The 26,507-nt window shown below is 34.3% G+C and overlaps 1 protein-coding gene across 1 annotated transcript; it reads left to right on the top strand.

The window, feature by feature from the left end:
* The first annotated feature begins 23,347 nt into the window (after positions 1-23,347).
* Positions 23,348-24,178, top strand: Pom121l12 (POM121 transmembrane nucleoporin like 12). The gene has a single exon (XM_076854361.1). It carries the CDS (start codon positions 23,348-23,350, stop codon positions 24,176-24,178), a length of 831 nt encoding a protein of 276 aa, XP_076710476.1.
* The last annotated feature ends 2,329 nt before the right edge of the window (positions 24,179-26,507 follow it).

Here is a 26,507-nt window from a genome sequence, read left to right on the forward strand (position 1 = left end):
AAGAGCAAGGTAGATTCTTCCATCTTCTAAGGTCTTCTTTGATTTTTTTTCCTTTAGAGTTCTGTAGTTTTCATTGTATAGATCTTTCACCTCTTTTTAAAGTTGATTACCAAGTATCTTTTTTTTTTTTTTTAGGATATTGTGAATGGGGTAGTTTTCCTCATTTCCTTCTCAGAGGATTTGTCACTGATATACAAAAATGCCTTTGATTTATGGGTGTTGATTTTATATCCTGCTACTTTTCTGAATTCATTTACTAGTTCTAGAATTTTTCTGGTGGAGTTTTTTGGGTCTTATAGGTATAGAATCATATCATCAGCAAATACAGCCAATTTAAGTTCTTCTTTTCCTATATATATATATATCCCTTTAATTTCTTTTAGTCAGCATTAAAAAAGAACAAAACCATGACATTTGCAGATAAATAGACAGCATTAAAGAAGATAATTCTAAGTAAAATCAGCCAGTCATACATAGATGGGATATATGTATAAATTCTACTGTTATGTATAACTAATTTAAAGAAATAAAAACTTTTAAAAATATATATTTATTGTCATAGAATGAGTTCAGTAGGTTGAAAAATTGGGTTATAAAACAATATAATCCTATTATGTTTATTGTAAAAACAAATCTACCAGATATATGAACAAGAGGCATAAGCACACTCTTTGTATTAAGCCTGTCTTTTTGTTTTCTGTAAATCAAATGTTTTTTGGAGCCTTTCTGTATTTCTAACATCTGGGTCTGGCTCACTGGAAGTTCTATACCTCCTGGAATTGCAGTTGATCAATACCTAGAGCTAGTGAACAGTTCCCCAGTGAACACATCTTTCATATTCAAACCAATCTATCCAAAGACCACACCCCAAACACCTCCTTTTTCAGGTTCTCACACTGATGCTGTCCCCATCCTAATTACCCCAGAACAAGGTATCAGGCAAGTAGAAATAAATCCTATGCTTTAGAAGCTGCTGAATTTATTTCAAATAGCGAGTCCTAAGCCTATTTATCCTTTCCTTTCTTTCCCCTTTTCCTTTCCTGTAAAAACCACCAAAAAAGAAAAAAAAATATGTATATATTCACATATACATGTGTGTGTGACTGTGTGTATGTCTTGCCCAGATATCCCCTCATTCCTACTTTCTCCACTCCCATGGACAGCTTCCTCTTCTTGGACTCACTGAGTAACAAATTATTGCAAGATGACAATTGGATTCTGATTTGTCTGATCTGTTGGCCTCAATATACATGGATATACCTAAAACCTATACTTTAGGAAATATTTTATACATTAAGTATATTTATCCAAACTATCAGCACATGCATAGGAAGATTCTCAACATGATTAGTCATCAAGGAAGTCAAAAGCGATACTCAATGATATAACTTTATGCACCAACTGAAAAGGTTAATTTAAAAGCAACAGATTATCCTAAGTGTAGGATTAGAATACTCAAACACTACTGGTGGACATTCAAGTTAAAATAATTCCAGAATAATGTTTGAAGTTATCAACTACAGTAAATAAATGAAGCTACTGATGCACATATATATTAGATGTGCAACAAAAATGTGTGTATATATTCACCAAGTGCAAATAAAAGAGAATGTCCAAAGCATCACTATTTGCAATGTACCTGAACTGAAAATGGTTATGTTTTCACCAACAATGAATAAGGCTTAGGGTGTAGCTCAATGACAGAGTGTTTGCCTACCATGCTGGAGACCTTGTGTTTAATCTCAACACTGAAAAAACAGATGAATCAATAAGAAGTGGCAGCACATATGAACAAAATCCTTCCACATTCTATAATAATACAGTAGAAAGTGCTAGGCAAAAAGAAGCATCTAATATGATTTCAATTATGTAATTTCCCCCAAACAGTCAAAATGTCTTATGGCATTATAAATCAGAATGATATTTACATTGTTTTTAATTACATTTGTATAAGGTTATTAATGAAATCCAAGTTGGAAGATTTAATGACATTTTTGAAGCACCCACTACTATGCAATATATACATTAATCAATGAAAAACAGTAGGTTGAACTTTACAAGTGTATGTGAATATATTTGTAGAAAATAGGAAGCTTTTAAAATATTTAATTGATGCATAGAGTTGACATATTTTATGAAAATAGCTGATGATAATATCAAGAATGAACTATATTAGAAAAGATAAAGAAACATATCAAATGATATAATGTCAACTTCTAACCCTGGTGATTAAAAGAATTTTTACACCATTTGAAAACATACAGATGTGAGAAAATTTGATTTAGCATAAACTTAGTCAGGATTTGGCTAGAGATACTGTTGCTACACAGAAAATTACCCGAGAAAAGTAGAGACTATCCTGAGGGAGGCATGAACAAATTTATTGAGAAACATTTGATAGTTATGTAGGCATTTAGTGAATGAAAGTATATAAAGAACCCCAAAACTCTATATATAGTCCATCATCATTATTCATGGATTCATTGTAAATACACCTACTTGCTAGAACAGATTTGTTACCCCTCACAAAAAAATAAATAAATAAAAATAATGTTAGTGCTTTCATGGTCATTTGTGAACATGTACCAAGCAACAAATAATTATAGCCCTTCAATATACATATGGCAGCTGAGAGGGAATAAGGTAGAAACCCTACTTTCTTTTCTCCACTCTCATACTATTAAAGTTTCCTTTTCATGGTCTACTTAATGCCACGTTTTGCACATTTTTGTGCTTTTTATTGGTGATTTTTCTACTTTAAATACCCCTACTACAAAAATGTTAAGTAGTGTTCCTACATGCAGTAAGGCTGTGACGTGTAATGCTAATGGCTATAAGTCCAGTGCTAGAGAATTAACAATATATACCAAATAAGTTGTCTGGAAACAGAAAAATGAAAAAAAATGCAAGTTTATGCTTTTATCCTTTCACAAAAAAAGTGGTGATCTGGGGTTCAAGGGAGCACCACACATGTTTCCTCAAAGCAAGTCTATATTTACAAGGTGGGTTTGACAGTAATGAAGGGGTTCTTAGATGTAACACTTCAGAGAAATTGAGTAGCCAGGGCCAAGACTGCAGTTGATCCCCACACAGATCTAATTCAGTGGCAACCATACCTAACCTGTTTTATTGAAAAAGGCTCGAAATCTACATTTTCAGATGGCCTAGGGAGATAGACATTGTACTTGGACTATAAATATTAGCAGAACATCCATGTTGGCCAACCACCAAGTGCTGAGCCCAAAGAATAATGCATGTATATCAAGGGGGAGGTAGGTATGACCAGAACCTCATCCTAATGGGTTGGGGAGAGCTGTTTATTAAGAAAAACTGAGATTTTAGAGTCTAATGAGAAAAGAGAGCTTGATGATGGTGATGGAGGAAGGGGTTTTATACCTACAATCAGGAAAGCAATTTCACTAGAATGTTGATGGAAAAAGTGAGATTGTTATAAATTCAGAATCAAATTATTAATAAAGGAGATTAAGAGGAGTGTTTAGAATTAAAAAAAATCAGAAACAGAAGTGTGAGGAGCAATTTTGACCCTGACTCAAGAAAATATGCTCTCTTAATATAATTTTAAAAAGAAAAATACTATCAGATTAAAAATGTTAGGGCAGGGTGCGGTGATGCAAGCCTGTAATCCCAGTGGCTTGGGAGGCGGAGGCAGAAGGATCATGAGTTCAAAGCCAGCCTAACAATTTACAAAGGCACTTAGACCCTGTCTTTTAATAAAGTACAAAATAGGACTGGGGATGTGTCTCAGTGGTTGAGTGCCCCTGAATTCAATCCCCAGTATACCCTGCACCAAATAAAACATGTTATGGTACTATATTCTTACATGGAGATGAAAGAGGGTTGAATCCACAGCAGGGCCATAGCATTGAGTATGGATCTGCTACTTCTATAATGGGAGTGAGGGATGAAGGGGTATGGGATAAAAAAAAATGAAGTCATTTAAAAAAAGGAAAAGATAAACATAAAGAAATAACAAAAATAAGTTTTGTAAAACTATCAAATGTCAACATGGTCATTGATATCACATTGTTTTAGAATAAAGTCAGTAAAACTCTACTATGTAATTATTATTTATTAGAATGTGGGAATGCCATTAAAAAAAGATATGGAAAGGAATCAAGTCTTGGCTCTCAAGTTGCACAAAGCATGAAAGGTATGAGTATAATAGCAACAGGCTCAAGGTGGTTTTGCAACAAACAGTGGCTGCATCTACACCAGCTTGGGGAAATATTGCAAGAAAAGGTATTGCTTGAGGCCAATCTTAAAATGTGTGCAGGAGAGAGCTAAATGAATAAAAAAAACAGCAATATCCTAGACAAAGAGTATTCAGAGGCAAGGAAATATGATGAAGCATAGATAGGTGGAGAAACTAAAGCAGCTGCAAAAAAATTAAAATGTAGGATCTGTGGGGGTTTGAAGTTAGGAGCTGGGAAAGTGGGCTGCAACCAGATGATAGCAACAAGGAGTGAGGTGATGAATTTTGTTTTTATTTTAGAAACATCACACAGATGGTAGATTGTACAATGTCATCCATCTTCATAGTAAAATAGATAGAAGAGCCTTTACCTGAGTGTGGAGGAGAAATCAGTTGGGGATATGAAAGCAGAGGAGAATATTTTTAACAGCTGCTAAGAGTTTTAATGGGTCAGTTAGAGAAGGGGGAAAGAATTGCCAAGTGTCCCTCAGATGCTGGCCAAAGTTGCCTTGTGCATGAAGTAGGTGTCAGAATTATGTCAAGAACGGGCTGGGATGAGTATTAAGAAGAGAAGGAAGAGAAAATATTGCTGAATTATGGTGAAGTGAGGTGCCTGGTAGATGAGGAGGATGAAGGGCAAAGACATTAAAATGCTGAATCTAGGAGTCTAATATGGATGTGGATGGAAAAATAAAACCCTGAGTGAACTCACAACGCAGAAAGAGACAGTCTGATGGGATAACTGTCCAATGAATGCAGAGTGAAATAAGGGAAAGAGTCTTACACTTCAAAGAGGAATTTTTCCTTGCAATAAGGTTGAAGAGTAAAGTCAATGATAGTCAGTGGCCAGAGGTGACAATTGAAAGTCTGAAGAAATGAGAGACTGATAGATAATTAATGGTGGTAAAGCTAAGCATTACAATAATTGATTAGAATAATCCAGGGTGGAGTCACCTATCATAAGGCCACATTGACAACTATATTTTTCTTGTTTAATGAAAGAACACTTGCATAAATGTTTAATGAATTTCATTTCCAATCACTAAGAATGAAATATGATAGAACATATTTTTTACTTGTGTTTTAGTAAATTGGAGATATTACAGACTTAAAAGTCTTATTCTCTAAAGGTTTCATCAGAGTATTTACAAAGATTGTAATTCAAGGTATATGAAAATTTTCTTCCTTTTCTTCTCATTTTTGTATATTCTATAACATAATAATTATCACTGGCACTATTTGTAGGCTCTGAGTTGCATGGAACAATGTGCATAGATTGTTATCTGTTAAAACTGTAATTTTCTAGCATGGACCACAGCATATTCAATACTCAATCATATTTGTAAAATGAATGAATTAGTTTGAGAATTGAACTAAAAGTTCAATTATGAAATTAAATCTCTGTTTTGTCATTTCTACCTTCCAATCATTGACCAAATGTTCATATTATTTTGAGTTTTGAATCTTTTTATGCAGTATTGATTATATAATAACAGATTAAATAAGAAACAATATAAAATCAAAATATTGAAGTGCCTCATAACATTTTTGAAAGATTTTACCTGAATTAGACATTTCTTTTGTGTTTTACATTGCTAAGTAAGCTTTAGATAGATAAAATTGTATATTTTCAATGATGCCTTCTTTTTTAAAAAAATTTTATTTGTTCTTTTTAGATATACATGCCAATAGAGTATATTTTGATATATTTATACAAACTTAAAGTATATCTTATTTTAATTAGGATCCCAGTATTGTGGTTATATGTGATGTGGAGATTCATTGTGGTATATTCATATGTATACATAGGAAATATGTTTCAGATTCATTCCACTGTCTTTCCTATTCCTACTCCCTCTCCCTTCCCTTCATTCCCCTTTGTCTGTTCCTTTGAATTTATATTCTTTACCCCACACACACATCTGTTGTGTGTTAGCATCCACATATCAGAGAAAACATTCAACCATTAGTTTTTTGGTACTGGCCTATTTCACTTAACATGATAGTCTCCAAATCTGTCCATTTTTACCAGCATGTGTCATAAAGTCATTCTTTTTTAATGGCTGAGGATTATTCCACTGTGTATATATACCACATTTTCTTTATCCATTTATCTGTTGAAGGGCACCCAGTTTGATTCCATAGTTTAGCTATTGTGAATTGAGCTTCTATAAACATTGATGTGCTTGCATAAGTATAATATGGTGATTTTAAGTCCTTTTGGTACATGCCAAGGAGTGGGATAACTGGGTCTAATGGTGCTTCCATCCAGATTTTCTGAGAAAACTCCATACTGCTTTCCAGAGTGGTTGCATCAATTTGCAGTGCCCCCAGTATTATGTGAGTTTACCCTGTTCCCCACATCCTCACCAAAATTTATTGTTGTTCATATTCTTGATGATTGACATTCTGACTGGAGTGAGATAAAATATCAGTGTTGTTTTCATTTGCATTTTTCTAATTGCTACTGATATTGAACTTTTTTTTCATATATTTCTTTTATACTAGTAATTGCTAATGCAAATACTTTCCTGGATTTAATCATAATCAATCACTTTTTTTGTTTGTTGTTTAAAAAAGAGATATGATTATTAAGTAGTGGAAATATGAATTGTTAAATATGTAACTATAGCATTTATACTTGCCTCTGTAAAATCATCATTGAGATTATGACACAGAACATCTCTATTCTCCTAACTAAATGTCTGTATATGTCCAGAACAGCATAGTCTTCTAGGTTCTGTGAACACATCTGAACACTTGTTGAATTTATTGGCAGATTGTTCCTTTCAATTTATTCTTCAGTACTGCCTTGTACAAAGGACAGATGGTCATTTTTCCTACTGTTGATGGATATTTGAATATTTTCTTATTTTGTTGTAAAGAATATTCTTTCACCAGTCTTTTGTAAATGTATTTACAAAGTAAATTAGGAAGTGTTTTAAATTTAATGATAATGAAATTAAGACATGCTAAATATTGAGGGTCCCAGCTAAACCATGCTGAGAAGTGTATATATATATATATATATAAATTTGTTCTCCTTAGTTATACATGGTAGTAGAATACATTTTGACTTCTCATTCTTCTGGTTGTACATGATATAGAGTTACACAGGTTATGGAGTCATGTATGCACACAGGGTAACAATGTCGGATTCATTCTACTATCTTTTCTATCACCATGCCCCCTCCCCTCCTTTCACTCCCCTCTATCTAGTCCAAATTACCTCACCCCTTATTGTAAATAAGCATCTGCATATCAGAGAAAACATTTGGCCTCTGGTTCTTTGGAATTGGCTTATTTTGCTTAGCATAAGACTCTCCATTTTCATCCATTTACTGGCAAATGCCATAATTTCATTTCTCTTTAAGGCTGAGTAATATTCCATTTGTATCTACACCACATTTTCTTTATCCATTCATCTGTTGAAGGGCACTAAGATTGATTGCATAGGTTAGCTATTGTGAATTGAGCTGCTGTAAATTTTAATGTGGCTGCATCCCTGTAGCATGCTGTTTTTAAGTCTTTTGGGTATAAACCTAGGAATGGGATGACAGTATCAAATGGTGATTCCATTCCAAGTTTTCTTAGGAATCTCCACACTGACTTCTATAGTGGTAGTACCAATCTGTATTACCACCAATAATGTGTAAGTATACCTTTTTGCCTACGTCCTTGCCAACATTTATTTTTGCTCCTATTTTTGATTATTGCCATTCTGACTGAAGTGGATGAAATCTCAGTAGAGTTTTGATATGCATTTCTGAGAGGTAATTTATAGTTTTAAGTGGAAATGTATCAAAACAAAATCCCAAAATAAATAATATCTGCCTTGATAAGTAGGAAATGATAAACAGGAATTTAATCGCAAAAGAAGTAGTATTAGATAGTTTTGGTGAATAAAATACATGACAGTTGATCTTTTAACTTTCAGATAAACAGTTAAAAACTAATATAAACAGGTTTCAATATTGCAGAACAATGTATCTATACTGAAAAATACTATATATATTAATTTGTATTTAACTATAGTGGCAGTTTTTTTTATTTCTCCTATGTTTTAAATTTGGAAAGTTAATAACTATGGTAAGATTGCTAGTAATGAAACAGAAAAAAATACATAATAAAGGTAAATATACATAGTAAAGGTATCAATGAAAATAAAAGCTATCCTTTCAATAACTAATAAATTTGACAATAATTGAGAATCTTAGAGAAAATTTGAACACATATAGGAACAAGCATACTCATGTAAATAAAAAGATAAAAATTAGAAGAGAATAATATAATCAATTTTATGTCCCCAAATTTATAATATTAGATAAATGGCTGAATCCCTAGGAAAAAATCATAATGAGAAAATGAAAATATGAACTTAAAATTTTTATTGAATTTTTGGCATGAAGAAACTTTAACCCATAATTTCGAAAATTTCCCTCAAAAATATATGGCACATTTACTTCTTAACAAATGTTTATAAAATAAATAACATAAATCCTAGAAAAAACCTTTTGTAAATTAGAAAAAGAATAAACACGCCAATTACTTTCTGAAGATTAGCAGAATTTGATGCTAAAATCAGACAATTATTCAAAAAAGAACATTGCCATTTCTAGCTCTTAAATGAGAACATAAAAATAAAAGAACAAATTAAATCAATATATCAACATATAAAAAGAATACTTCATCATGATCAAATTCATTTTACATTAGGACCTTAAGGTTAGTTTGGCATAAGTATTATCTGAATAGATGTGTAATAAAGTTGTGTAGTAAACTAGGACTGAAGAGAGATATTTTCAATCTTGAAAAACAAAACTAAAAATACAGAAAAGAAAGTTGAGATGTTTAGCCTATTTCTGTTGAGAAAACAAGAACATTCCCTATCATTACTTGAAGGTTTTAAAAATATTAAATAAGATAGGAAAAGACACACAACAGGGTTCATGATGAAAGAATGATGTCCTATTTTACAGAAAAAGTAAATTTATAAATCGACAAAAGCATATAAACATACATTTTAAACAAATGACCTAGTACACATATTTTTATTGAGCTCAACAACAAAAAATGTCATATCTCTTTAGTTATATTCTTTCCAAATACATTTAGCCTGCATCGAGTTCCAGGCAAAAATAGAGCAGAGGACATTCTTCAGAATAACATGTCTACACCTTTCTCAAATTTGTCAGTTAAAAAAAAAAAATTGTTGTTGTAGTAACAATTTAGATTCTTAAAAGAAACATATAGAATCATACATCAAATGAAAAGAATGAAACCACAATTGAGTATTAGAGTAAAAAACAACTATAAACCACATTTTAGGACTATATATAGCTCCATTTAATGATGTTATTTAATTGATATCAATTTCTTTGGTTTACATAGGTAGAGGTCCTTGTTATTCAACATTATTCTCTTTTTTTGGATGGGGCACTGGGGATTGATCTCAGGGGCACTCCACCACTGAGGCCATCCTCAGCCTTATTTTTTTGTATTTTATTTAGAAACAGAGTCTGACTGAGTTGCTTAGTGCCTCCCCATTGCTGAGGCTGGCTTTGAACTCATGATCCCCCCTGCCTCAGCCTCCTGAACCACTGGAATTACAGGCGTGTGCCACCACGCCAGGCTGTAACACTATTCTTGAACATTAGAAGATGTGAACAGGCACTTAAAAGAAAGAAAATACTAATGGCCAATGACCAGTGTCCCTAGCCTTAAAAAAATCTAAAAATACTAGTTAAAAATGTAATTTAATAGCACTTCAAACATACCAGAATGTCAAAGAATTGTAATGTAAAAGACTTGTAATTCTAAATGTGTCCAAGAATGGGAAGCAGCTACAACCCCATATATTGCTAGTGATTGCATCAACCACACAACACCATTTTGAAAAATCATTTGGCATTATTATTAGAGTTGACTATTACCTAGCAGTCTCACTTATTAGTCTGAAACCAAAAGAAATGTAGACATATGTATTTCAGAGATGCCTAGAGAATTATTCACAGCTGACTTAGTCATAATAGTTAAAACTGAAAACAAAACAAAAAAACTGAAAACAATATAAACACTTTTATCAATAAAAAGTATCTATAAATTATGGTGTATCTACACAACAAAATTGTGGAAAAAAACTAAAATTAACAAATTGCTATTACATGAAATAGGAAACGAAGTCTAAAATATGTTAAACCAGTGAAAGTGAATAAAAATTATTACATAAGGTATGCTTTTATTCACATAAAAATTTTAAAAATAGAAAAATGCATCAATTATGCTAGAACTCTGAATGATGCTTTACTTCTGGGTGGGCATGGATTTAGTAGTGACTATTATATCAGGTCTCCAAAGGACTTAGTATTTTTACTTCTCAACTAAGACAATAATTATATGATGCATTCACTTTGTAATGAATCATCCTGTTCAATTTGTGCCTCTTCCTTTAGGCTTTACTGAAAGATGAGAGGTTATTACCAAACAAGCTTTGCTGTGGTCTGCAATGCCATGGATTCATAACAGAGAGCATATCCATATCCCCAGCAACCTTACCAGCTCTCCTAGACAGTTGGTGTTTATTTATCACAAGAACACAGTGGTAAAAACTGCTCATAAAAATCTTTATTGATCATTTTAATTATAAAAGAAAAAGTATATTTTCTAATGAAATTCACATGTCTAAATTATTTCATATCTGAAAACTTCAACAGAGGGTCAAAAGGAAAGAAGTAATCTCTGAAAAGCTGAAATGAGATTAAAATGATATTTGATCCAAAGTCCCTTAGATTCCTGAATTATGTCTTTCAAAGGGCTGTTTTCTCAAAGAACTCTCTAAAGAATGTACAGGACACAAGGTACAGTGTGACCTATAATTTACTTCCAAACCCCTATTTCAAATCCGGTGGAGTGAGGGTGGACTACATGGAGAATTTCTACGCTGAAACAAAAGATGTTCCTTGAACCAGAACCCAATTACAGACCAAAATACTTAGCTTCTTTTCACACATTTGAACTTTAAACCTACTACTGCACCAAAAAGAAAAAAAGAAAAATATAAATGGATGGAAGGGGTTTTGAGCATGCTAGCAAATGAGGTATGAGAAGGGAAATGACAAGAACACAAAATCCAGTGCAAGAGGGGTGTCCCAGCTCCCACAGGCATCCCCAGATCAGGGCTGGGAAGCCAGAGAAGATACTTTTAAATATATATATTATATAATATAGTACTTACAAGTATATATACATAGGTATATATGTATGCACATACATATAAATGCATATATATATATATATATATAAGATATATATGCATATATAGATTTCTTTCAAAATATAATTTTATAAATTTTAACTCTACCAGTTTCTGGAACCTGGCTAAGTAATTGTAACTTCTGCCTCCTGAGAGTGTGTGTATGTGTGTGTGTGTGTGTGTTTATTCACATGCATGTGTGTGTGTGCACTTTAGTGTGTAACACACTGAGGAGCTGAAAGTATCCTCTTGTGCTTGCTAATGGAATGCAATCAAATTTCTCTCAGGTTACTATTGAAAGAACAGTGTTCCTGTGAACTAAACAGAACTGTCCCCACATAAAAATAACTCAAGCCACATAAGAAATTATCCAATTCATGTGTTTATTTTTAATTGTTGTTGTTTGTTTGCTTGCTTGTTTTTTGCTTGTTTTTTTTTTTTTTTTTTAAATTTGGGAAAGATTCTACTAAGTAACTGAAAATTGAGGACAGGATCCCATTCCCAGAGCAAATGAAGTAGGTAAGGACTATGTAACTCAGGGTTTCAGAATAGCAAATGCACTCAGATCAGTCTATGTGGCCATATGCTTTCCATGTTTTCCATCTTGTCTAAAAACTGTGCAGTAATATGGTATAATCTAAACTTTCATATGATAGTTGATAGCATTGTTAGGGACACTGGTGGTTTTTTAAATTTTTTTATTTTTATTCTTTAGACTCAATGAATCCTGGGTACTTTAACAGTTTGACTCAGTTTGTATTTAATCATCAAAGACCTTGTCTACTATGCATCCTTGATCACTAAACACATTTACTGATTTATTGTTTTTTTTCAGAATTGCATTAATCTGTCATTGACTCCCTGCTATAGCCCATTAATGAAGATGTTAAATGAGATTTGAATGAACACCATTCCTGGGAATGGCTCTGTGTAGAGCAATGCACAGTGATTTAGTAATAGCATTTAATTTTTTTGCCCCTATTGGAGTGTGTATATGTAAATCAATTTAAATTAATGTCACAATATTAATATTTCATGAAATAATGTATTAAACTGTGTACTAAGTTGCCTAAATAGTACAACTCCCGCTGTTGACTCAAGCATTAATCTGGGCAATTTCACTTTCAAATGTCAACTTGCAAATGCACATATTTCCTTAAGAACAGGCAATGGGACAGGTGGGTCTTACTTCTTTGAACTCAACTGGTTTGAATACAAATGTAAATTCCAGGCATCTCAGTCAGTAGAAGAGCATTTATTGAAAGTCAATCAAGCAGATCACTAAATCCAATGCCCTTTACACAGACCTGTCATAGGACTTTATACCTCCACCCAAGGAGCATGCTGTGTAGCTTGGATTTTACTGTCAATGACCCCTCCTTGTCCCACACAACAAGGTCAAAATAACATTAGAAAAAGATTAAGACTATTGTCTTCCTTTTTCATTTTTTAAAGAAATAATATCATAATGTCATTATATCTTGACAAAGTTCATTTTATTAAAGTAAAGCTTGCAATTATATGACATTTGTCATTTAACAATGCTTTCCTTTGACTTACTCCTTTGGCAAAATTTGATTTATTTTTTAAAGAGCTGTGAGCTAGATACACAACATGCTTTCAAAAAGATGGTAAATGTCTAATCACCAATCTTTACACAAACAATGAAAACCAATGTAATACGCAAGTTATCAAAGGAAGTAAAACATTATAAAATTATATACAAATATTATAGAAGGTTGCTGTTTCTCCGTTTTAATTATTAAGAACTAAAGTTGAAGATATGACTCTTACAACATGAAATAATGCTTCAATTTAACTCTTTGTTTCAGAATTCTCTCCTTTTTGAGACATTGAATTCAATGACTTACTAAACATCTTGGTCACATGGTTGCCTCAAACAAACACCTGGAGCAAAATTTAGTTTCTCCTTGTCATTTGAAGCTTTCATTTTTCGGTCCTTATTTTGTTGAAATGAGTTATAATGCACCTAATTGTCCCTGTTGTGGCTTATTTTTAAGGTATCCCCCCAAAAGTTCATGAGTAACACAATGCAAGAAAATTAGAGGTGAAAGATCCAGTTATAAAAGATTCTTAACTTAATCAGTTTTTTAATCCAATGACAAGGATTAACTTGATGGTAACTGTAGACAGGTGGGGTAAGTTTGGAGGAGACAGTCACTAGAGGCTTTCCCTGGAAGGTCTCATCTTTTCTGTGTCCCCTTCTCTCTTATTTTGTCTCTGTTTTCTGGTTCCCACTCACAAGCTGAGCAATTTTCCTCTACTTTGCCTTTCCATCATGAGGTTCTCCCTTACCTCTGGCCCAGAGCAACAGATTCAGCCAACTATGAACTGAACCTCTAAAACAGTGAGCCAAAATAAAGTTTTTCTACTCTAAATTGTTCTTTTCAGGTACTTTGATCACAGTGATGAAAAGTTAATACAATCAAAACTCCTTGGTAAGGAGTTTTGTATTTTACTCTCCAATCCAATTTATATTGAGTTTTTGAGTATGATAAAAGATAAGGAACTAATTTACTGTTTTACACACGAATATCTAGTTTTCCCAACACCATTTGTTGGAGAGATTATGCTTTCTCCACTTGTGTACCCTTGGTACCCTTTAGTGGTATTTCTTCAAAGAAGACATGAAAATAGCCAACAATGACATCCTCTCCAGCCTTACCCCACCTGCCTGTCCTTCAAACTAGGATGGACTAATTAGGTTCCATTTCTCATAATCCAATCATTTACCTCTAAATATTCCTGCATTAATGAAGGAGCTTTTGAAAATTGTCAATATGAATGTTCATCACTGCTATCATCAGGGAAATGCAAAACAAATCCATGAATCATCACACCAAGAAGGATGAGTATTGTAAAAAAAAGTTGGTAAGGATGTGGAGAAATAATAAGCCTTGCATACTGTTAGTAAGAATGCAAAATAATGGCATCTCTTTGGAAAACAATTTGAAGGTTCCCGAAAACATTAAAAATAAAACTACACATGGTCCAGCAATAATTTTCCGTATTTATCCAAATTAATCGAAGTAAGGATTCCAAAGAGATGTTAGTACTCTCATGTTCACTTCAGTAATATAGGTATTATTCATAATACCTATATACAACCCAAATTTATACTGATAAATGGATGAAAGAAATACAGTACATATGTATGCACAATAGAACATGTTCTGCCTTTACAAAAAAGAAAGAACACTTTGCAATATGTGGCAGTATTGATATACTTTGAGGACATCAGGATATGCAAATTAAGCAAATCACCAAAAGAAAAATGCTGCCTATTTCTACTTACATGATGTATATAAAACAGTCAAATTCATGTCATCAATGATTGGGATGCTGTTTACCATAACATGAAGGGAGAAGGAAATGTAACATTATTAATCAATAGACATAAAATTTCAGTTAAGATGAACAAAATCTAAGTCAATGTTGTATAACAATAATTATACACATAAACTTTTTAAGACAATAGATCTCACTTTAAGAGTTCTTACTTCAATAAATACATAAAAAGAAAAAACCTGAACACATTTCAAAATGGAAACAGAGGAAAAATGAGACTAGAGAGGATCTGAATAACACTCTTAACAATTTGAATTTGTGAGTATTACATTTTCTTTTCATGCACATAAACAATGTTTATTTTTGAAAAGTCACATCATGGGATACAACAAGATTAACTTCTCCAGAAACAAAACAAAACAAAACAAAACAAAATTACAGAACATGTGTTTGCCAACAATGCAATAAAAATCAGAACTCAATAAAATGCGACAACTAAAACAGAAAGAAAAGCTACACATTTTTTTGGAAGTTTAAGCCATTCAAAAGTTTAAGCTGTTTATTCTTAAAAGAACAAAAATCTGGATTGACACTGACAAAAAAATGCACAGTTTTTAAAAACACTGTTTTTTTTTTTTCAGTTGTTGATGGACCTTTATTTTATTCATTTATTTATATGTGGTGCTGAGAATCAACTCTACCATTGAGCCACAACCCCAGCACCCCTGCTCCCACATATTTTTATGTAGAAATAAAATGGTGGATATGGAAATTTATAAGTTAAAATGTATATATTTAAAAAGTAGAAAAGCTGGTACACAGTTCAACTTAAAAGGTTGAGAAAACAATTGCAAACAAAAAGTTGAAGAAATAAAAATTGCAAAAATTATATCTTATAACTAGAGCAGCCTAAAGTAACTTGACATCACTAATTCTATAACGCTTATCTTATAATCCTGTTGTCCTTCCTGTTTCATCAATCTATATTTTCTAATCCTGATTTATAACCTATAACTTATTTAACTGTATTTATTAATTCGGACCATAACAGATGCATGCTTTATGATGACTAAATGGTTTTAATTTATGGTATTTTTAATATGTTTAAGGATAGTATCCCAATTTCAAGTGAACTCAAGACTATTTGCAATAATCCTAATAAAAGTAGACCCAGCTGTCAAAGAGCACATACTCCAATGCATTCTGATGCCAATACCTGTGGCGCTCATCTTTCTTAAAAGCTACAAAACTCTGTTTCCTGCTGTGACTCCAGGGCACCAAAGAGCTTCTCTGGAAATCACCCTTTCATTATGTCTTTGTAATTACTGTTTTCTGTCTGATGAATCTTACACAAGCTGTGAGACTTTGAATTATGGATCTAGGAGTTACAAGAACTAGCTGCAGTTTGCTCAGCTGTGCCTGTCTGTCCTTACAGCCTCTGTCACAGCTCTCCACTCCACATCTGTATTCATCTTCAGTGAGTTGATCACAATTCTAACTTACAGGACCTTGGGGTGAATTTCTCATTTAACAAGCGTTGTGTATCCATGGCGGGGAAGGGATTGTATACAGCAACACACAAGAGACATAATCTTTGCCCTTAGAACTTTCATTTTCTGGAAGAAACAGCGCAGCGTGAAATATCACTTCTATTTTTATTTTATGGATTGAAAGTTTGACTCTAGAATTTTATCTTAACCGGATTTTAGTAAATACACATTTTGTTCCAAATTACTGGATGCATAATAGGAGCTCAATCAAGAAAAAAGAGCAATGACTTGAAGCCTTTTTCTAAAACAATGGAAATATAAATCTAAAAGTGAATTTTCTTAGAAAAGCAGCGTTCATGAGTGGAGGGTAAATTTTGAATGTTTTCACATTGCAGGAAATAGTCTTTCAATAAACATTTATTAAGTGCCAACACATATACCACCTATTATATTTGATACTGGCTTCACAGTCTGGTGATAGGGAATTAATTTATGAGTCAGTGCACAGTTTTGAGTTTTAATCACATTACACAGTAGTACAGCAGACAAGTGTCATTTTCCTGATCAAAGGTCAAATCTTTTTATGAATGAGCATGCTTCTCTAACAGAGCACAGCTGTGGACAAGTGAACAGAGCAGGATGGAAGGAAGAAGCTGCATACAGGAGCAAGTCAACTCATAAGTACACCTCCGCCCTGCAAAAACTGGGATGATAGAGGTCACAGCACACAAGATATCCCAGGGCTTTTCTACCAGGATGAAAATCACATTCACTAGGAGGGTTTGAAAATATATTTTATACATATTCACAGAAACTCCTGAAAGCCCTTTAAGTTAGAATAAAAGATAGAATAGAATAGAAGGTAGGACATGGAGTTTTGCAGGTCGTTTTAATGTGCATTTGGAGCTGAGAATATTGGAACTGCACATCTCAAACTTTAACATATACATGTTCCACCTGGGGATGTTAGTATCATGCCGATACTGATTTAATCGTTCTGAGCTAGAACTGAAGTTCTGCGTTTCTAATCAGCAGCCAGGTTATGTCCAAGATTGCTGGCTCTTCAATAGCTTATTAACTGTTAGAAATGCACAATTTGGGGGCACACACTAGTGTTACGAAATCATAACCTGCATCTTCGCAATATTTCCAGATAACTCAAATGAATGCTAAATTTTGTGAAAGCCTTCTTAAATGTACATTTTATACCAAAGAGGATAATAATACTCAATGTACTTTAGATGTTACATGGTATTCTCCTTCCACTTAATGATGTAATATAAATCCATATAAAACTAACAAATTCCAGGTCCTAAAACCAGATAACATACAAAATGAAGCCTATAGCTGTAGTTTTCATAGTAGGGTACCCAGCCAGCACAATCAGCATTACTGGGAAGATGACAGAAGTGAAAATTTGGAGGACCCACCCGGGCCTAATTTGTTTCAGCAAGACCTCCAGGTGATTATGATGTTACATACTTGGTTTGAAAATTACTAGTTTATAAAATTACTGTAATTATAATACTATTGTAATGCCATAATACTAAAACTATAAAATCATCATAACACTATTGAACTACTAGTATATAAAATTATTATAATACCTCTATAATGTAGAAGTTAAAATAATTTAAAGAACACAAACTCTATTCATATGTTCACCTTAACTCCCTTAAAATAAAAGTAATTCAAGGAAATAGTATATTGATTAGTGTATTGTAAAATGAGATGGGGTATCATGAATGGATGTTTTAGAAATCCCCAGAAAAATGAATGTGATGAATCATCAAGCAAACAAACATATACGTGCATTCACTCATACAGGCAATAGAGTTTTGACTAAAGTCAAATCCATATCCAGAGAGATCACAAAGCAAACAAAGAATTTTAGAAAGTTCTATAAAAATTTTTGGAAAGACTAAAGATTAAGACTAAGATTAATATAAGATTAATACTAAGATTAATCTAAGACTAAGATTCCTGTATACAGAACCAGTTTCTCTCATTCCCCTTAAATAATGGGTAAAGTGGGAATAGACATAAATTTATGAAGTTACTCAACCAAATGGTGAATGAACTATGGAGGGTTTTCAAGATTAGGAAGTCAATGAACTAGATAAAAAGAGTTAGATATGGTAAATATCAAGTTAATTTTGAATTTGATGATCTACCAACATCTAAAAACTTTTAAAAAAATCTTTAGAAAAAGGAGTAAACTACAACTACTGTGAGTTTCTCAAAAATATATTCAAATTGTATGTTATGAATGTGCTGGTATATGTCTATACATATATGTCTTCATGACCTTGGGTTTAGCAAATATTTTAAATTAGATTTCACTAAATTTAAAAGTCTTCTTTTGCTTTGTTGCAAAAAATATATTCAGAAAATCCATAGAATGGTAAAAATATTTGAAAATTATATACAATCATAACATAAAATGAACACTCAAAAACAAAAAAAGATAAAGAAAACAGTTATAAAATTGAGAAATAGAATAGATATTTCTTCAAAACAGAAATGTAAACGGACAATAAGCACAAAATCTGTCCCACACCATTAATCATTAAGGGAATACAAATTCAAATTACAATGGGATATCATTTTATATAAATAAGGAGGTCTAGAATAAAAAAAAACTCAGAAAATAATCAGTGTTGGGGACAACGCAGAAATACTGGAACTTTCATACATTGCTGGTGAGAATGTGAAATGGTCTGGCGGTTTCCCGAATAATTCAATAAAGAGTTATATAATGTTCCAGAAATTCTACCCTAAAGTATAAACCAAGATAAATAAAAATAGTTGAGCAGAAAATGCTTATACATAATATTTATTGGAACATTATTCATAAGCTTTGTAATGTTTTGAACAACCAATAAAAAAAAATGAAAAAAAAAATAAGGACCCAAATATAGAAACAACCCACAGGTTCGCCAACTGATGAAAGGATAAACAAATGTGGTATAGACAGCCATACAATGGGATCATTTTTTAACATAAAAAGGAATGAACTGTATGCTTGAACATAGATAACCATGAATGTGAAAGTAGTAAAAGAAATCAGTTACAAAGGGCCACGTGTAGTACAATTCCATTTCTATGTAGAGACAGAAAGTACATTAGTGGTTGTTTACATTTGAGAGTGGGGATGGGTAGATAGCAAAGTGGCAGCCATCTGGTATAGGTTTCTTTCTTGGTGATGAAAATATTCAAATTTACTATAGTGATGGGTACACAGATCTATGAAAATACTAAAAGTATCAAATTCTAAAGTTAAATGGATAAATTGTGTGGTATATGAGTCATATTGCAAGTTGTTTTAAAGCCAGATGTGGTGGCACATGCCTGTAATCCCACCCACTCAAGAGGCTGAGGCAAAAGGAATAGCCCATTTCAGAGTAGCTGGATGACTTACTGACCCGTTTAAAAAAAAAAAAAATTTAAAAACTAGGGGGGCGTGTAACATAGTGGTAGAGTATCCCTGGATTCAATCCCAGGTACCAGGGGAAACAAAAAGACAAAAGAAAAGCTTTTCTACAGGTTTACTAAAGAACACTCCCAAGTCAAAGAATATATGAAAACAGTGGTCAGAATTTGATAAAGAGTTATTGAACATAAAATTACCTTTACAAGCATGAAACAAAGTAAAGATCCCAGGCACAGGAAAGACACACAAAGAACAAATATATAGTTAACAGGACTCAGGGAAAAAAAAAAAAAAAGGTAAATTATTAGGCAAGATTTCTGTCAGAAAAAAAATGTGATTAGTGATATGTGTGTACTATTTTTTCAATAAGAGTTTTAGAATGATTTAGCACCTTAAACTCTCTGAATGTATGATATAATTTAAACATTAACATTAAACAAGTTTTAAAAAATTTTTTTAAAAATTTGAGCACTTATAGACTTCTAGATAATACCTGACCAGTATTCTTCAAATGTATCATGGGCATAGAAAACAAGGAAGGACTGAGAAACTCAGAGGAGACTAAAAGGAATTAATTCATGGAAAAGAAAAGGGAATGAAAGGAAAAAACAGTGAAATCCAGAATCTAGAGTTCACCTAATAGCATTGAACAGATATTAATTTTTTTTTAATTTTGATAAACATACCATAGTTATATGATGACATCCGAGAAAGTGTGTAAAACAGAGATTCTCAGTCTTTGTGGTATCCACATGCATCAGAGGGTAGTATGTGGTGCACTCCAGGACATTTAGCTGCTTTCCTGACACGTACAGATTACACGTGCATAGTATACCCAACCTTGGAACTCCAGCCCTACATCAAGACCCTGGGTGGATGGATGCGGGGTTGGACAGTGAAGTCACCTTTAATTGGATACCACTGGACTACATTAATTTCTAATATTAGCTACCCAGAAAAAAAAATCAGAGAGGTTCCATACCTATGAAAATCCCTCTTAACATTTCCTAGTGAAGGTACATTCAGATGTGATTAACTTACGGCTGCCACGGCGGTTTTTAAGAAAATTTATGTACAAACCAAAATGATACCTATTAGTTTTTACTGCAAATAGGACATAGAAAGCTGTTGAACTGAAAAGAAAACCTGGTTTTCTTTTCTTTTTTTTTTTTTCTTTTTTTTTTTTTTTAAGACCTTTAGAGTTGTATATAGTAGTTGGGTCAGGAAACGTGTATTTTAAGAAATCCATACCCTACATTAGCTGTCCACTATGATGATAATACCACTGTAAGAAGTTTCATAGCTATAAAAGGCATTGTCATTATCAAGAAATACTTTGTTAGGAAAATTAGAGCTTGGAATTTAATTTTATTTCCAAAATCATGTTACTTAAGGAATTGCGGATATGAAAACAAATTCACTCCCAAGGGAAAAGTTGGGGATTTCATTCTGCAGAACTCTTCCTTCCTCCTTCCCCGACAGTTGGCTCCTCTCTGGACTGTGGAAAACTTGTAAACTTTCTTATTAAGCATGTCCATGCCATTCACTGGTCTCTCAGAACCTGCAAGAACCTGTTTTCTGCTCTTAGGTTGGGTTCCTACTCTTCCAGCCTTTTACTTTCTGTCCCTCAGCATTGAGGACAGCTCAAGACCTGATCTCTGTACACCCTTCTGAGGAAAATGTTCCCAAGAACAGTTTTATAGAACCTTGAACAACTTTCCAACTTGATCACTATAATCAATTACCCAGTATCTGTCAAACACATTATTTTTGCAATCAGTTCTTTTTAACCGACTTTTATAGTAGTGATTTTTTCTAGTCTGAATACTATTAGTCTATTTTCTATTACTCTAATGAAATAGTGGAGACAGGTTACTTTATGAACAAAAGATATTGAGCCCAGCTTCTAGTACTGGGTTGAAGGGCATGGTGCTGACTTCAACTCTGCTCTGGTAAAGATCTCATGGTGGATGCTATCACAAAGTGAGATCACATATAAGACAGAAAGATCATATCTCCAAGCAGGTTCCCAGAAAGGAAGTCAAAGAAATAGGACACAGCCATGGTCCCTAATAAGAACCCTCTTGTGAGAACATACTTAGGAGTCTTGTGAGAACAACAGGGAAGACACACACCCAACTATCTAAAGGACCTCCCCCAAGCCTCACCTCTTAGCATGTCATCGAAGACAAGCTTCCAAAACATGCATCATTGGGAGAAAAATCTAAGCCATACACAAACCACAACACATAGATTACTAGTCAAACAAAAAAAGAAATGAAAAGAAAAAGAAAAAAGAAAGAAAAATGCATTAATATTCAGAGAAGAAAATCTGTATACGAATGTATGAAAGATTAAAATTATGGAAGCATCTACTTAAAACATAAACCATAGTCTACCACCAACATTTCCTTAAGAGAAAAATTGCAAAAGTGATATTAAGAACCATAGTAGAAGAAGAAAAATGTATCCCACTTACGAAACAAAATCCTCTATTTATTTTTCCTTAAAAGCATTCAAGTGAATTATACTCATTTTTTATAATTATGAAAGAAAATGTCCTTCTGTCAATAGCCTACATGCAATTTTTATGAACTGCAGAAGTTTATACTTTCTCTCTGTAAATGTCAAGTACAAAAATAAGGCAACTTTGATGGTCAGATGTAACATGATACAGATGCTGATAACAGTTCAGTAACTTCTTAAAAAGATAAATCTAGAGTTACCGAATGAGTGAGCAGTTCTGCTCCTAGATTCATACTAAAGAGAAAGGACGACATTTGTTCCCACAAAATATTGTATATGAATTCTTACAGCACTACTATTCATAGTAGTTCAAGGGTGAAAACAGGCTAAATGTCCATCAAGTGATGAAAGGATAAACAAATACACTCTATCCGTGCAATGCAGTAATCTTTGGACAGAAAGAAGTACATGGCACAACAAGGTCACTATGCTAAAGGAAAGAAGCCAGTCACAAAAGACCACATCCTTTAATATTCTATTTATATGAAAGTCCACAGAGGGAAATCTGTAAAGACTAAAATGAGATTTGTGATTTCTAGGGCTGGGAGAAGAGTTAGAAAGTTATGGCTATGGAGTGCAGGGTTTCTTCCTATGAAATGTTTCATATTTCTTATATTGACTGTGATGATGGGTGTGTATCTGTGTATGTACTAAAACCCCATGAATTATACACTTTACTTGGTGGAGAGTATGAATGGATGGATGGTATGCGGATGATATGACAGTAGGGATGTTAGAGAGAGACCAAAAAACAGACACAGGACACAGAAAAGAGTTGTTAGCCCCTCGGTGGGAGACAAACAGTTGCTATGAACAATAGGGTGGGTTGAAAGGGAAGAGGCTTGAGCCTCAAGTTTCTTGCACAGGGCCAGCTAACCTTGGCTGTTGCAACGCTTGGGATCCTCCCCTGCGCGTGTCTTTGGCACCCACCTGACGCGTGGTCTGGGTGTGTGAACCGTTTCAGCGTCCACCACCAGTGTCCATGCCCCACGCGCTTTCCTCGTGCCCAGGTGCCAACGGTCACCCGAGCCCTGGGCACTTTGCCTCTGGCCGCGTCTGCAGACATAGGGAACTTCTGGAAGCAGAATCTCTACTAGAGGCCGGGACCCTGTCACCCGGTTCCCATGGGCAGCACCCTGAGTTCGCCTCAGCCCGCGCCGCCACTCCGGGTCCGGGGACGCCTGAACCCTCAGCTCCAGTTGACCTCGGTTCCAGCTCTGGACCCTGTTCAGCATGGCCACAGTGATAGCTGTGTCTGGAGTGGGCCGGTTCCCAAGATGCCACTGGCCTGGAACTTCACCAAGCCAGAGAAGGAAGGCACCCAGTCCTGGGGGCGCCTCTCTACCCCAGAGACCCTGATGGGGCCGGATCTTTCCAGCGCTTGGGAGAATTACATGAAGCGGCAGCTCTGGAATGCCCGGAACCCAAGACGAACCTGGAGCCCAGTGACCATCAAGATCGCTGCTCCTCAGCGCAGGGACGGCCCACTGGCATCCCAGGGACAGGGAGGCCCCTCTGCTGGGCGCAGGGTCTCTGAAGAGCGCCCAGACCCCTGCTCCAGGGAGAGCGTGCTGAGAGCGCTCAGCGAGTGCAAGAAAGGGAACAGGAGGTTTGATGGACCACTGTGGTTTGAAATCCCAGAGATCAAGAGCAGGAGGCAGAACCCAGAGCCCAGGCCATCTGCCTTCAAGCCTCGAATAAAAAATGGAGTGGTGCCTGCCTTTGTGCCAAGACCTGGGCCTCTGACTCCAAGTATCTACACCTGGAGCGTTAGTCTCTGTGATATGGAGCCTTCCTTGTCTGCCCCCGAGCCTGGCCAAGGGGCCACAACCATGCAGGGCACTGAGTCTAGCCTGGAGAGCTGGGAGAAGACACGGCCTGAGCATCAGAGAGGTGCCTGTAGAGCCCCAATCATCCCTGAGGGCACCCAGTCTACTGGTCCTTTTGGCTTCTGAATCCAGCTCTGCCAATTCCTTCCGGAGACTTCAGTCTATGTATCTACTGTCACCTTCTGACCCCCAGGTTCCACCATAGCCTGGGACCCTGACGCTCCAGCTTACCAAGTACTTACTGTTCCATCTTCCTTACCAGCCAACCCCCGGGACCAGCCTGTCCTTACTCTGCAAACCCACACTGGAGAATTGTTCATATTGAAACCTTTGCCTCCTCTGTGCCTGCCCTCTCCTTCCTGCCCTTTCTTCCCAGACATTTCAGAAAAGCATGTTTCTTTCCCCCCTCCCATTTGTTCCCCTCCCATTTGCCTAATTTGTATAGTTAAATATTTGATCTTATTAAAAACTAGTCAATAAAAAGGAGCTTTTCATGCAAAACTAAAGGGAAAGTATATTGCAGGCAGGGAAAGCGCCAAGGCCTGCATTAGAATAATTTATAATAAATAATTTATCTAAATTCAGTAAAGCTGGAGAGTAGTGAGTGAAAAAAATGCTGTGATGCACTATGATGGAATATTGCAGGTGCAGGGTCCATAGTGAATAATATGGATTGTATTCTAAGAAGTATGCACTCTAGGCAGAAGGAAGATAGACATATGGGTGATATATATATATATATATATATATATATATATATATATATATATATATTGGTGATTCTGGCTGCTGTATGAATAGTACAGGATCCAAGGGTAACTATTGAAACAGAAACAACTAAAGTTAATACAGAATTTCAAACGAGATGAGCATGGCTTGATCTGAGATGGAAAGGAAGCATAAGGGCTGAATTAAAGGTGTATTTAAAAGATAGGCATTATGGTGTATTAAGAATTGTAATGCAAAAATAAATAAACAAATAAAACAGAAAAATAAATAAATAAAATATGTAACAAAAAAAATTAAAAAAATAAAAGATAGGCATTATGGACTTGCTATTGCCCTAGATAAAATCTTTAGGAAAGTGAAAGAATCTCAAGATGTTATTAGTTCAAGAAACAGGATAAATGTAATGCCATTTATTGAGATGTAAAATAAGAGAAAATGTTTGGAGAAATGAAGATATTTTTTATTTGTTTCTAGAAGAACTAGAACATATTTTATGTCAGTGAAATTTATTAACAATGCTGTTGAAAGAAAAAAAAATGAGCCTAGAACTCAGTTTGTGAAGCTGGAGAAATAAATTTGTGAATCATGAACATTTATGTTCACCCATAATAATGGTCCTTAAATCAATAGGCTACATGAAATAAACAATGTAGAGAAAACACAATCAATCATGAAATCCATGGTGTTCCAATGTTTAGAACATGAAAGGAAGAAGGAGACAAGAAGAAACCTGAGAGACAATAGTCATTGAGATGGGAGGGAATCCAGGAGCAGCAGTAACCCTGAGAAGATTTCCATTGGCTGGAATTTAACAGTCATATTAGTTGCTTGAGAAGTTAAGAAAAGAAATGTCTCATTATTGACCTTTTTTTAATATTTATTTTTTTGGTTATAGGTGGACACAATGTCTTTATATTTATGTAGTGCTGAGGATCGAACCCAGTGCCTAATGCATACTAGGCAAGCATGCTACTTCTGATCCACAATTCCAGACCCATCATTATTGACTTTGAGAAGAGAAATTTACATAAAATTTTGAGAGCAGGAAGCCTGAATTTAGTGGGAAGAGGCAAGGAAGGTTGGATGTGGAGGAAGGAATTATAGAAGTCATTAGCAAGTACCAAGTTGTGAAGTAAAGCAGGCAAGTAAGAATGCTGGAGGGAAGAATTTTTTTAAGAATAACAAAAGTTTCAGCAGTCAAGCATTTTTTTGGAAAGAATTGGAGCAATAGAATGATCATGGAGAGTGGGTGGCACATTGATTCATTATAACTTTAGGGTTGCACAGAGTCAGAGTTGCGGAGAGGCCTGACATGGTAAAGTCAGTGATGGGACCTGGAAAAGATCTTTATTTTATCTATAAAGCAAGATTGTTAGTAAAAGGAGAGTGGAAAAGAAATATCAAAGTTTGGAGACAAAACTAAAGATTTGAATAGAATTCTCAGAATGGGAAAAGAAACAGAGTGGGAAAATTTATTAGGATTATAAGAAAATATAATGTGACCATTTCAGATTGGATTTTGAAATTATAGGGGAAATCAGTAAATATGTTTAATTTTCTCTAGATTTTGTTTTATTTGTATCAGTACAAACATGGAATGAAGAAACAATCTGTGGAGAGGGAGAAAATATTTGTCAAGCAAAAATATAATAGGTCAATATTCAAAGGAACTAAAAGGATTTAATAGCAACACCCAAATAACTTGATTTTTAAAAAATGGACAAAA

Source organism: Callospermophilus lateralis, chromosome 1 (genome assembly GCF_048772815.1).
Source record: "Callospermophilus lateralis isolate mCalLat2 chromosome 1, mCalLat2.hap1, whole genome shotgun sequence".
NCBI lineage: Eukaryota > Metazoa > Chordata > Mammalia > Rodentia > Sciuridae > Callospermophilus > Callospermophilus lateralis.